Raw genomic sequence first — 14,685 nt, forward strand, 5'->3', positions numbered from 1 at the left:
AGGTCTGTGTGGGGGCTGGCATAGGCTTGTCCAGCACTCCTAAGACAGTGCATCAGCGGCCCCCTCTGCCTGGGCCATCTCTTCTGAGCATCCACAAAATCGTTAGACTATCCATTGAGCCCCAAACTCCCCTTTCATGGATGTGGGCTGACAGTTTTAGCCAGACTTGACTCCCTGTCTTAAATAAGCTTTTGCCAACACCAAATAGCTATGATGGTTGTCCCTTCCCAATTTGCTATAATAGTACCTATTTGAGTCTCTTTAACATGCAAAATGCACTAGTGTTTGTCAGTCCATCTGCGTCAGTGGTTTTTTTCCCCCCTCAGAAAAGTGGTTGACACTCTGAGAGTTTTAAGAAAGTTATCTTCCATATCTAATTGTGAATGATCAAAGAACAGGTCAGATTTAGCACATTCATTTTATTGTTTCTGATTTTTATTTTTAAAAACATTTGTAGAAAGGGTCCAGGCAGCTGGAAGAAGTCAGCCAGTATCTAAAGAGCACTTAGTTTAGCCTGTGAAGTTAATTAGTATCAGAATGTAAAATGCTTCCTCCCCCAAGTGGCTCACCGTGGCTGATGTATGTGCTCGTGTGCTAGCTGGTTGTGTTTTTGCTAGCAAATACTGACTCTGTAACTTTGTTAATACTTACTGAGCATGACACCTGACGTCCCCTGCCCTCCATTCTGTCAGTCAAGGCTACTTTTCAGCATTCACTTCGGTTGGGTTTCATATTGCTACAAATCTTAGTTAGAGGATAGAATGACGGGCAGGTCCTGTGGGATAATCCCAACCCCTAGGGGGGGCCTTGCCTCTGTGTTTCACTGTTCCTCCTCTGCGATAGTGTCTTTGAATAAAACTTAGTTTCTTAACATACCAGCCTGCTAAAACATGGGAGAAAGGAAGCCATGAGAGCCAACCTGGGATGGTGTGCCACATAGCAGCCCACTTTGCCCCAGCGTGGGTTTAGGGAATAGAGGTAAAGGGATGTGAGAAGGAGCCAGGCTGGGCTTAGCTTTCTCAGGCATTATGTGCTTCTGGCTCAGGGGGGTCTTGTGTGAAGAAGGTGCCTCTGCAGTGTACACTGTCTAATTTGAGTGGTGCTGAATTATGTGTTTTTCAGTTGACGACAGCAGTGACCAGTGCCTTTTTACTAGCAAAAGTGATCCTCTCAAAGGTATGGCCTACTACTCTTTCTGAATAATACCATCTATAATAATAAGACCTCTTTTTCCATTGTGAGCTCATGATAACTGTGTTTCCCTCTGCTGGCCACATTTGTTCTTCCAGCTTTTCTCTCAAGGAGCTTTTGGTTATGTGCTGCCCATTATTTCATTCATCCTTGCCTGGATTGAGACATGGTTCCTGGATTTCAAAGTGTTACCTCAAGAAGCAGAAGAAGAAAACAGTAAGTTTGTCTCAAAGTTATCCTCCTGAGACTGGCTAGATACTTAGCTGGATTTGCATGGAGCTGCAGGTGGGTAGAGTTAGGCGGATTATGATGTCTCCTTCGTTAGTGGGTGTAGCAGAAATCACAAGAAGGGTTGGATGAAAGGAATGACAGAATGTGGCTCCTTCTCCAGCTATCAGACCTGGCTTCCTTAGAAGAAGTGTGGACACTGGTGAAAAACCCACTCAAACAACAAAATTAGCCAACACCTCTTTCTCCTCAGACAGGTCGATTTTTTCTCTCTGTTACTATTACCCACAGGTCACTAGGTATTTTGTGTATCTAAACAGAACTATTGTTTAGGGACAGAGAAATATAAGACAGTTCCAGGGGAGCTGAGTCAGCAATTCAAAAAGTTAGTGATTCCCTGGAGTTTCACACGGCTGTCCATACAGCCAGTGGCTTTGAATGGGCTACAGTCAGAACAGTTGAGTGCTTAGATATAATTGTTGGGTTAATGATGAAGATGGAGTTCGGGAAGAGGAAATAGCAAGCCATGGAAATGCTCAGCCATCTCAGGAGTTCACTGTCCTCCTCTGAGTAGCTGAGTGAGAGTCAGCACTGCGGAATCATGAGTCCTACCAAAGCTGTTGTCATCTCCCTGTGTGGCTCTGAGTATCTCTGAATGCAGTAGGAAGGCCGAATGATTCACTGAGCTTTGTGATGGATTATTGGGCTGGAATTCTTTTCCCAGTGATGGCCTTAGTGGAAGCCCACATACCCCACCCACCCTCTTGGAGGTCACACGAAGCAAGCTCACCACAGAGACCTAGACAGATTTAAGGCCTGCTGTTTTTTATGCTCTGCCAGTCATCTGTCTCTATTTGCTCTGCAGAATAGGAAAAAAAGTCTTATGTAAAGTTAAACATGATTATAACCTCAAGGCACAGCAAAAGGACAAGTAACCTTGCAAAGATTTCCGTTTGGAAAATCTCATTTACAAAAAAGAAATCTCTAAGAAAAGAATTATTCAAGAGTAGGTTTTAAAACACATTAATCAGACCAAGCTGTTTCTGCCTTGTGCCGTCTTTTCCTTAACGAAAACATTGTGGGAGAGAGACCTATAAAGTTAATGGGAGTCATTTTTTAATTATATAAAAAGAGCAAATTGAACTTTATTGAAAACAGAGCAACTGTTAATGTGACTGGGGCCTGAATGCTTATATGATTAAACCAAATTCAAAATAACTAATAAAGCAGAACACACAAGTAATGAAAAATTTTACAGTAGCATTTATTTTCATTATCGGTAGCACATTTTACACACATACCTGATTCCTGCTATTTGGCCTGGTGCATCGTCCAACTTTTTCTTATTCTTAACTCAGGTTCAGTCAACAGAACTCATTATTTATGGCCTCTCTCATCAGGTGTTAGTGTTCTTCAGCTATCCACATCATGCTTGCTTTTCTTCTCTCTCTCTTTTTTTAATACCTTTCTTTTCTAAGGACCTTTTTAATGGATAAATACTTCTCCACCATCTTAATTACTCTTTTTATATTTATAAATGTCTAATCATTTCTTATGTTTCACATTTGGCTTTTCTCCAACCAAATGCAGACTATAGGCAGTTTGCACAAGGTGACCAAGTTTTGAATTTTGCTTTGTGTTTTGATTTTGGTATTATTTCTGTAGGGAGGGTATATTTTCACATGAAGATGCTATAGATACTGAAAGAATCGCATGAGTAATAAGGCAGTTTTTAAAAACTAGTTGCAATCTTTCCTTACAGCACAGGTTCATAATTTATTAATAAAACTTACTTTTTTGGTTAAAAGATTTTTAAAGTACCTCTTTTTGGTAAGAGTTTTTAAAAATATATAATATTAACATCATTTTATTGTGGTTACCCTTGCATAGAAGCTATCAGAACAAATATCTCATTCCCAGCATCTGAATTTCTTCTCTTTCAGGACTCCTGATAGTTCAGGATGCTTCAGAGAGGGCAGCACTTATACCTGGTGGTCTTTCTGATGGTCAGTTTTATTCTCCTCCTGAATCTGAAGCAGGTAAAAAATTTAATTATCATTTGTGTTTCCGTGCATTATTCAAAAAAAAAATGCATGCCCTCTCTCTCTCTCCTTCTACCTCTCAAAACACTTTGCAAACATTTAGCTTACCAGGTATTTGGGATATGAGGATAACTGAGAAATGGTCTTGATATGCGGTCAGTGGTGACAGAGATGTAAAGATAAATGTAATAGAGTGCTGGAGACACCGAGTCTTGTGATCTGCATCTCAGAAGACAGGTGGGCAAAGATAAGGTCTTGATGTTCTCTTACCTGTCACCCCATAAACTGACCCCCTTCAGGTTCTCCCATGTCTTAGAATTTCCCAAGTCAGAAACCAGAGCTTCACTGGGAACTCCACCCATTTTCTGGCTCACATCCCATCATTAACCAAGCCATTTTGACCCTTTTTATTTCTGCCTCCTTTATCACATTCAAATTGTACCACTTAATTTTGTCCTGAACTTTCAATTCAACCTTTCTTGCCTCAGTTTCTGCAACAGCCTCTCTCTGCCTTAATTGCCTTTTCACAACCAGTCGCCAGAGTGCAATGTTAAAAATAACAATTGCATTGTTCTAAGTCACAGGTGGCAAACACAAGGCCTGCAGGCCAAATTCAGCCTGGCACTTCGTTTCTACCAGGCAGCAGGGCCAAGCTCTCACTTTACTGTTAAGGAGTAGTTACATGTATACAGTCCTAAAATTACATTCGGCCCTTGAAAGCAACCATGAGACTGATGTGGCCCCTGGTGAAAATGAGTTTGATACCCCTGTAAGTGTTCCTCATAACCACCCTGATGTAAAGGTCCCATTATCCCTATTTCAGAGATGAGCATATTGAGGCACAGAGAGGTGAAGCAATTTGCCCCACATCACACAAAGAATAAGAGGTGGTGCTAGGATTTGAACCCTGGCTCTAGTGCATACAGCTTTTTAATATTAATAAAAATAAAAAATTGACCACATTATTGGCCTTCCCAAAAGCCTTCAGTGGCAGTAAAGATTAAAAAAGTCATGAATCCTTAACCTGGCAGAACACACTTGTATGACCACACTTACCCATTTGTCACTTCCCTGTGTTCTGTTCTTAGTTTTTCTGAAAATGCTGTGTGCCAAATCCCTCTCAAGCCATTGTGCATCTTGCTTTTCTCTGTCCTTAACACTGCATCTCTGAAATCCTAGTCTCCACTCACAAGTTCACAAGGATACCCCTCATCCCCCACCCACCCCCCGGTTCCTGGCAGTAGTGAGCAATGCATCCCGTCCCTTTGCCTGGTCTTTGGAACCTGTCCCACAACCCTGTCATCCTGGGTTGTATGCACTGTCTTCAGCAGTGACTTGGCCTGTTTCTATCACTGAGATATAAACTTCAGTTTAAGGCTGCGTTATTTTATTCCCAGCCTTAGGCTTAGTCAACACTTTAAACACACGCACACATGTGCACAATATAGTAAAACACACTCCAGACAAAAGAGACCTGTGGAGATCAAAGGCACAGCAATGACACAGCATATTAGGGGACCTTGATGTTACTTGATACTCTGGACGATTTGTGTTGGATCTAAAAGCAGTATAAAACAGAAAAGCATAGAGTCAGATGATATAAATATATGGATTAGCAGAAAAGCTATTTCTCAGCCAGCAGAAACTATTGGAGTAAGTATTAAAATTTTCATTACTTCATTATAAGGATTATTTCATTGAGACTTTTGCATGTCATAGAACTCATTCCTTTAAAAAAAGTGGGTCTTTTGTACTATAGTTCATGCTTTTGTATAGCTTTTATTTTTCTAAGACTAATAAAATTTCTCAGTAATAATGTATTTTCCTAATTAGTTCTGAATTACTAATTAAGATAATCATGTGAAGAATACTTCTAAAACATTGTTCAATAAGCAATCCATCGGTTTCCTGCTGGTGACTTTTACCACCACCTAGTGGTAGTTGGAAATATTACCATTTCATTGGCTCATGATACTAAAGAACAACAAATACTTTCACTCCTCAGTGTTCCCCTGGGGAGTTGCTAAGACAAAATGCAAATTAGTAGTGGCCAGAGAAGGAGTGTTCAGAATGGCTTTCTTTATTGTAATATATTGTATATAATATTGTGTTCTATTATTTTATTGTCTGAATACTCAATTTAGAAAGAAAGTGAAAAATTATTGTAATCAGTGTACCTAAAGAAGATTCTACTCTCAAGTTTTCTCATGAGGCCAGTAGTTATGTATTAAACAGTCTTTCAGCAGCAGAAGTTACAAGCTTCTGTTGTCCCGATACAGCTCTGATTGGGCCCTACAGGGAAGAGGGCACCTGGGGCCTGCTTGCATTTTCTTATCTTGCTTTTTCCAGCACCTAGTACTGTGCCTGGCACACAGTGCACTTATACATGTTGAAGGAACAAATGAAAATAAGAGAGAAAGGCATTGCAGGCACTAAGAATTGTAATGTTAGCATTTTTCCTTGTAAAGGAGTGACTTGAATTTTAGTATTACAAAGATTTGGAAAATTAGCACATTTTAGTAGATATACATTTAAAGGATATAAAGGTGGTTTGTTTGCAGGTTTGCTCCTGGTCTAGCCATTTCCTGTTTGCCTGTATATTAAATAAAAAGACCCATGAAGCACAGTCCTGTGTCAGGTGATAGGGTTGAAATTGGTATGTGTGGTTAGACAGCTTCACTGAAGTAGTTGTGATGCTGGGAACAGAGTAATTCATTACTTCCTAAATCACTGAGACACTGACTTAAAATGAAGAGTACCTCAATTGCATGATACAGGGTGAGGCTAAAGTAGGTTCACAGTTCTTTGAGTGGGAAATAATACAAAAATAAATAATAATACAAGAATAAACTGTTTCATGAACTTACAACTGTAAACCTACTTTTGTCCCACCCTGTATAATCTGTGCTGAAAAAACTTAGATGAAGACATTAAAATTTGAATTTAACACCTACTAAAAGTAGCCATACATTTTGGTTTGCCAGCGACAGTCTTGGCATGCGCCTGTGGCCCCAGGTGATCATTATTAGAAATCCTCTTATTCTCTCAGAAGGTTCTTGTTTAGATCGTCAGTTATACTGTCATCCTATGTATAGCAATAGATTTGAAACACCATTTTTTCACTTTTTCATTAAAATTTTGGAAATTATTGAAAAATCATAGTTAAAGATACTAGGTAACATGCATTGTTAAATATTTATGTTTTTTATTGAATGAATGGGGTTACTGGTTTCAAGTGTACAACACTCTGAAACATCTACACACTTCATCATACACCCATCGCCCCAAGAAAAGTCTCTTTCCATTCCCATTTTCCCCCACTTTGTCCACCTCCATTCGGCCAACCCTTCTACCCTCTGGCAATAAGTATAATGTCTGTGTCTATGTGTTATGTATATATCTATATTTATATCTATATCTATATCTATAGATCTGTCTATCCGTATGTTTTTTGATTTATCCCTACACATCCTTCCATCCAAGCACCCCTGCCCCTTCCCCTCACACAGCTGTCAGTCTGTTCCATGTGCCCATGCGTCTGTTTCTATTTTTTTGTCACTTTATTTTGTCTATTAGATTCCACACATAAGTGAGATAATATGGTATTTTGTTTCTCTGACTGGCTTACTAGCATAGTGATCTCCAGGTCCATCTATGCTGCCGCAAAAAGTAAGATTTTTTTTTTTGATGGCAGAGTAGTATTTCATTGGGTAAATATACCACAGCTTTTTTTATCCACTCATCTACTGATGGGCACTTGAGCTATTTTCAGAACTTGTGTATTGTAAATTATGCTGAAATGAACATAGGGGTGCATATATTCTTTTGAATTAGTGTTTCGGGTTTCCAAGGAGGATCCCTGAGTCAAAAGGCAGATCCATTTTTAATATTTTGAGGCATCTCCATACTGCTTCCCACAGTGGCCGCACCAGTCTGCATTCCCACCAACAGTGTGAAAGGGTTCCCCTTTCTCCACATCCTCACCAACACTTGTTTCTTGATTTATTGTAATAGCCACTCTGACAGGCCTAAGGTGATATCTCATTGTGTTTTTAATTGCATTTCTCTGATGATTAGTGATGTTGAGCACTTTTTCATAAGTCTGTTGGCCATCTGTATGTCCTCTTTGGAGAAGTGTTTATTCAGGCCCTTTACCAAATTTTTAATTGAGTTGTCCTCCTGATGTAGAGTTGTACAAGTTCTTTATATATTATGGAAATTAACCCCTTACCAGATTTATCATTGGAAAATATGTTCTCCCATTCAGTGGGTTCCCTTTTCATTTTATGAATGACTGTTTATGTTGTTGTCTCCTCAGCAAGGGCTAAGATTCAGGATGGGAGAGAAGGTAGGTGGAAACAGAAAAAAAAAAAAAAAAAAAAAAAGAACACTAAGCAAAACTGACAGCAAAGCAAAAAAAAAAAAAAGAAAGAAAGAAGGGATGTGCTGAGTGGAGTGAACAGGTTTCAGAGGTTGTGGCAAGGGGATTTTCAGAGGGTAGGGGGAGCCGTATTTCACAGGTTAAGGTTGTTTTCTCTTGGGAGGGTTTAGTTCTTCTCAAGGAAGATGGTTATTGTGGAGCCAAATACATCAGGGCCCCAGACATCCCACAGTGGCTCTCCCAAGATTCTTCCCAGTGCCTCCCACTCCAGACTTTCCTTCTGTGACTCCAGACTGCACCACTCTCCCTTCACTGGGGTCCAAGGTGGGTAACCACACACACACACGCAAATCTGTGCTTTGACCCTTTAAGGGAGGGAAAAAACTGTCTACAGCAGTTTTTATCTCTCCCCAAGGCAGAGAGCCTGTTTATTTGTGGGAGCTTCCCCCATCTGGCCAAGGGGCTCAGCCCCTACCATAAGCTCCTCTGCTTTGAGAGGGCTTCTAGGTGTGAATTAAATCCCTAGGTGGGGCACATATGGAAGGTCACCTATCCAGGCTTTTCTCGCATACCCATGCCTCTTCCCCTCTCTCCCAACTTAATAGATTATATTCTGTATGCATCGTCTTCTTTCAGGTCTCATATCATCCTGACGGGGTCAGGAAGGAAGGGCGAAGTCCAGCAGCTATATTGTAACACGGCTCTGTGGCTGGCCGTGCTTGTACCGCTTCCCTCCAGTGAGTCAAATTCAGGCTCCTGCTGCTGAGCTGGGCTCCTGTTGTTGAGCTATTGCAACTGTGCTCCCTGGTGGTCTCTGCTGCCAGCTTCCTCAGTCATACTCTGCCCCATTCACGGTTTCCGTGGTGCCCTGAGTAGTGGAGGTGACAGCTCCCTCCCCAGTAAGTTCTGCAGTCTCTGGACCCTGGGTTCTGGCAGCATTGGGATGTGCAGCCCTGCCCAGGACAGAGGGTACTGAGACAAGTCTGGGTGGCCTAGTGCAGGCTCTCCGGAGGCTACTTCCTGGGTAGGATATTTTAAACTCCTCATGAAGGCTCCTGCCCCAGTCTACACTGCCAGAGGCACCGGGCTGGGCAGTGGCAGTGGCAGCTGCTCCAACAGGAGAGCCCAGGACACTTTCACATGTGCCCACACACTTACCCATGTACACACTCACTTATACACACTCTCATTCAACTGGAATTTTGAGTTGATTGCTCTGTGGTTTAGCTACAAGACCTGTGTGGGGCTGGGAGCAAGTGGACGGAGCTTCCAGCTACTCTGCAGCCATTTTGGACCCCCCTAATGTTTTTAATGTATTGCTGGCTCCAGTTTGCTAATATTTTGTAGAAGATTTTAGCATCTCTGCTTATCAGGGATATTGGCCTAAAATTTTCTTTTATTTGAGTGTCTTTATCTGTTTTGGAATTAGGACAATGTTGGTCTCATAAAGAAAGAACTTGAAAGTTGTCCCTCCTCTTGAATTTTTTTGGAATAGTTTGGGGAGGATAAGTATTGGTTCTTCTTTGAATGTTGGTGTTGGGTTTTACTCAGCCTATCTGGTTGCTGAGAAGGTGCCTGTGATCACCAAACGTAATGATGATGAGCAGTACGCCTGGGAGTCCTCTGTGGGAGGCTAGTTCACAGTTTATACTGGCACAGGGGAGCCCATAGGATGCAGAAAAAAGGTCATCCTGCACCTGAAAGAGGACCAGACTGAGTACTTGGAGGAGCAAAGGATAAAGGAGATCGTGAAAAAACACTAAATTTATTGGCTACCCCGTTACTCTTTTCGTGGAGAAAGAATGTGATAAGTCAGTGATGATGAAGCACAAGAAAAGGAAGAGGAGGAGGAGAAAGAAAAAGAAGAGAAGGAGTCTGACGACAAGTCCGAAATCGAACACATTGGCTCTGACAAGGAGGAGGAGAAGAAGGATGGCGACAAGAAGAAGAAGATGATGATCAAGGAGAATTACATCAATCAAGAAGAACTGAACAAAACAAAGCCAATTTGGACCAGAAACCCTGACAACATCACTAATGAAGAATACGGGGAATTGTATATGAGCCTGACTAATGACTGGGAGGGCCACTTGGCCATGAAGCATTTTCAGTTGAGGGACAGTTGGAATTCAGAGCCCTTCTCTTTGTGCTGAGACATGCTCCCTTTGACCTGTTTGAAAACAGAAAAAGAACATCAAGTTGTATGTCCTCAGAGTTTTCATCATGGATAACTGTGAGGAGCTGATCCCTGAATACCTGAACTTCATTAGAGGTGTGGTGGACTGTGGGGCTCTTCCTCTAAATATTTCCCGGGAGATGTTGCAACAAAGCAAAATTTGGAAGTTATCATAACGAATTTGGTCAAAAAATGCCCAGAACTCTTTACCAAACTAGCAGAAGACAAGGAGAACTACAAGAAGTTCTATAAGCAGTTCTCCAAGAACATCAAGCTTGGAATACTGAAGACTCTCAAAACCAGAAGAAGACTCTTGGAGCTGTTAAGATCCTACACATGCGCTTCTGGCAACGAGATGGTCTCCCTCAAGGACTACTGCACGAGGATGAAGGAGAACCAGAAACACATCTGCTATATCACCGGTGAAACCAAGGACCAGGTGGCCAACTTGGCCCTCGTGGACCATCTGCAGAAGTACGGCCTGGAGGTGATCTACATGATCGAGCTCATCAATGAGTACCGTGTGCAGCAGCTGAAGGAGTTCGAGGGGAAAACTCTGGTGTCCGTCACCAAAAAGGGCTTGGAGCTGCCGGAGGATGAAGAGGAGAAAAAGAAACAGGAAGAGAGGAAAACCAAGTTCGAAAACCTCTGCAAAATCATGAAGGACATCTTAGAGAAAAAAATAGAAAAGGTGGTGGTGTCAAACTGACTGGAGACATCCCTGTGCTGCATCATCACGAGCACAAACGGCTAGACAGCAAACATGGAAAGGATCGTGAAGGCTCAGGCCCTGAGAGACAACTCAACGATGGGCTACGTGGTGGCAAAGAAGCACCTGGAGATAAACCTGGGCTGTTTCATCATCAAGACCTTGTGTCAAAAGACAGAGGCCGATAAGAACGACAAGTCTGTGAAGGACCTGGTCATCCTGCTGTACAAGACTGTGCTGCTGTCCCCCGGCTTCAGCCTGGAGGACCCCCAGATGCACACTAACAGGATCTACAAGATGATCAGGCTTGGCCTTGGCATCGATGAGGGTGACCCCATGGCGGATGAGAGCAGCACTGCTGTGATGGAGGAGATGCTACCCCTGGAAGGAGATGATAACATGTCACGCATGGAGGAGGCGGACTAGGCCCATCGGGAGGAGGGCCTTCGCTGGCCATGTGTTCCATTCTTTACCTTCATTCCCTTGGATGCTATATTTTCAGGGACTGTTTTATTTTTTTAACATTTAAAAAATCCATATGGCATGACAGTAACTACTTAAGGAAAGAGAAGGTTTCTTTCCACTTCTGAGTGTATGATGCTGTTACACTTCAGACCCTGAGCAGAGCTAGTTTGTCAGTTCCACATTGGGCTTATTTTAAGAGGATGAGGTTCTGTTCACTATACAGTGTGTGTGGTTTAACGTTTGTCAGCTTTGTGGTCCTTGATCTGTGGCTATTGACGTGTTGAGATAAACAGCTCCTGTCCCCTAGGATCGACTTTGCAAACCGTCCTTCCCCTGTAGTTGCCAACTGCGTGTGCAGCCTCTAGATGGCAGTGTGCCACGTCAGCTGCCCCCGCTTGGTGGGAGTGAGTCTCCACAGGGCTTGTTCCCAAAGACAGGTGCTGTTTAGCAGAACTGTAAGCTGACCAGGCATGTTGTAAAGCCATCTGAAAGTAGCTTAAAGTTTTGTGAATGGAAATGTAGTGCTCAACTCACATTCTGCTTTAAAAGGCTGTGACAAATATACACAAATTAAAAACAAACAAACAAACAAACACCAAAATTGTGCCTAAAGGTGCACTCTGCACAAGGCCCAAAGTCTTCGCTGCATGAATGTGGCACAAACCAGAGTTGAGTCGTGACTGGGACTCACATTCCTGTGAAGCTGTCTGGTTCAGGACTTTTGTTTGTTACAAGCTTTTTGATTACTGCTTCAATTTCTTTGGTCTGCTCAGGTTTTCTGCATCTTCCTGACTGAGTTCTGGACAATTGATTGTATGTTTCCAGAAATGTATCCATTTCTCCCCGGTTGTCCAGTTTGTTGGCATATAGTTCTTCATAGTGTTTTCTTACAATCGTTTGTATTTCTGTCCTCTCAGTTGTTACTTCACCTTTTTTAATTTTTGTTTATTTGGGTTCTTTCTCTTTATTTTCTTGATGAGTCAAGATAAAGTTTTGTCAATCTTATTTATCTTTTCAAAGAACCAGCTTTTGGTTTCATTGATCTTTTCTGGGTTCTTTCTATCTTTATGTTTTTTATTTCTGCTCTGGTATTTATTATTTCCTTCCTTCTACTTACTCTGGTCTTTGCTTGCTTGTTCTTTTTTAGTTCTTTTAGCTAGCTGAAGGGTTAGATTGTTTATTTGATATTTTTCTTGCTTCTTGAAGTAGGCCTCTGTTGCTATGAACTTTCCTATCAAGAGTGCTTTCTCTGTGTCTCACAGATTTTGTGTTATTTTATGTTCATTTTCATTTGTTTCCTTGTAACTTTTGATTTCTTCCTTAATCTTATTGTTAATCCATTCACTATTTAGTAACATGTTATTTATCCTTCCTGTGTTTCAATATTTTTTATCTTGTATTTGATTTCTAGTTTTATATCATTGTGGTCAGATAACGTGCTTGATATGAGTTCAGTCTTTTTAAATTTATTAAGACTTATTTTGTAACATTTGGTCTATCTTTGAGAATATTCCACGTACACTTGAGAAGAAAGTGTATTCTGCTTCTTTGGGATGAAATGTTGTGTAAATATTAATTAGATCCATCTGATCTGGTGTGCCATTTAAGGTCACTGTTGCATTGTTGATTTTTTTTTCTCTTTTGGTCTGAAAGATATATTCATTGGTGTCAGGGTGTTAAAATCCCCTACTATGACTGTATTGCTGTCAATCTCTCTCTTATGTCCACCAAGTTTTTTTTTACATATTTAGGTGCTACTATGTTGGGTTTATACTCATATGTTTACAAGGATTATGTAATAATATTGTGTTGGTGGATTGATTTCTTTAATATTATGTAGTGACCTTTGTCTCTCGTTATGGCCTTTGTTTTAAGTCTGTTTTGTCTGATATTAATATTATGACCCAGCTTTTTGTGTTTTTTTTTTGTTTCTCTCCCTTCAGTTTCAGTCTGTGTATCTTTTATTCTGGGGTGGGTCTCTTGTAGATAGTGTGTGTGTATATATATACACACATATATATATGTATTCTATATATACACATATATATGTATTCTATATATATACACATATATATCAAATTTTCTTTTCCATTCAGCTATGCTGTATCTTTTGATTGGAGCATTTAATCCATTTATATTTAAAGTTATTATTGATAGATAATTACTTACTGCCGTCTTATTCTTTTAACCTGTTTCTCTATCTCTAATTCTTCTTACAGCGGGCCCTTTTAACATTTCTTGCAATACTGGTTTGGTGGTAATGAATTCCTTCAGGTTTATTTTTGGTCTGGAACTGTCTTTATCTCAACTTCAATTTTCTAATGATAGCCTTGCTGGATACAGTAGTCTTGGTTGTAGGTTCTCGCTTTTCATCACTTTTAGTATTTCATGCCAATCTCCTCTGGCTTGAAGTGTTTCTGTTAAGATATCAGCTGACAGCCTTATGGGAACTCTCATCAGTAACTGACCATCTCTCTCTTGCTGCTTTTAGGAGTCTCTCTTTGCCTTTAACCTTTGCCCTTTTAATTATGTATCTTGGTGTGGGCCTTTTTGGGTTTATCTTGCTTGGAACCTACAGTGCTTCCTGAACTTTGAATTTTTTCTTCACCAGATGAGGGAAGTTTTCAGTCATTACTTCTTCAAGCCAGTTCTCTGTCCCATACTCACTCTTTTCTACTGGTATATCTATGATGTGGAAGTTGTTACACATGATATTGTCCCAGAGGTCCCTTAATCTTTCCTCAGTTTTTTGAATTCTTTCTTTTTTATACTTGGGGTGCTTACTGTTATCTTGTTCTCTAAATTGCTGATTTGATCCTCTGCTTAATTCAACCTGTTGTTGATTCCCTCTACTGTATTCTGTTTGGTTCTTTGTTTAGTCTAAGATCATCTGTTCTTCTCCTAAGATTCTTAAACATCTTTATAACCATTGTTTAAAATAAAAAAAATTTAAAAAAAGCCAACCTTGCCCTGGCTGGTGTGGCTCAGTGGATTGAGTGGTGGCCTGCGAACCAAAGGGTCTCTGGTTTGATTCCCAGGGAGGGCACATGCCTGGGTTGTGGGCCAGGTCCCCAGTAGGGGGCGTGTGAGAGGCAACCATACACTGATGTTTCTCTCCCTCTCTTTCTGCTTCCCTTCCCTTCTCTCTAAAAATAAATAAATAAATAAATTTTTTTTAAACTCTGCATCTGGTATTTTGATTGCTTCCATTTTCATTTAACTCTTTTTCTGGGTCTTTTCTCTTGTTCTTTTATTTGGAGTATATTTCTTTGTGTCCCCATTTTTTCTGCTTTTTGTGTTTGTCTCTGTATATCAGGTAGATCTTCTATGACTTCAAGCTTGTTATGAGGGCCTTCTCATGTAGGCGATTTATGGACTTCAGTGGAACAGTCTTCCAGATCACCTGAGCTAAGTGCTCTAGAAATGATTTTTTTGTGGGTTATGTGCCCTTTCCTGTGGTAGTTGAGTCTTGAATGCTGTTGGCTTGTTCATG

The 14,685-nt window shown here is 40.8% G+C and overlaps 1 protein-coding gene and 1 pseudogene across 5 annotated transcripts in view; both read left to right on the top strand.

The window, feature by feature from the left end:
• Window positions 1-14,685, top strand: part of STARD3NL (STARD3 N-terminal like) — a 151,000-nt gene that overhangs the window by 35,019 nt on the left and 101,296 nt on the right. For all 5 annotated transcript variants that reach the window (XM_053926488.2, XM_053926486.1, XM_053926487.2 and 2 more), the window contains 3 exons: window positions 1,123-1,176; window positions 1,290-1,407; window positions 3,363-3,458. In XM_053926488.2, the coding sequence (XP_053782463.1) occupies window positions 1,123-1,176; window positions 1,290-1,407; window positions 3,363-3,458 (268 nt within the window). The remainder of the gene's footprint in view (window positions 1-1,122; window positions 1,177-1,289; window positions 1,408-3,362; window positions 3,459-14,685) is intronic.
• LOC112302144 (heat shock protein HSP 90-alpha pseudogene) lies at window positions 3,612-11,293 on the top strand (annotated as a pseudogene).

The sequence above is a fragment of the Desmodus rotundus genome, chromosome 6 (genome assembly GCF_022682495.2).
Source record: "Desmodus rotundus isolate HL8 chromosome 6, HLdesRot8A.1, whole genome shotgun sequence".
Classification (NCBI taxonomy): domain Eukaryota; kingdom Metazoa; phylum Chordata; class Mammalia; order Chiroptera; family Phyllostomidae; genus Desmodus; species Desmodus rotundus.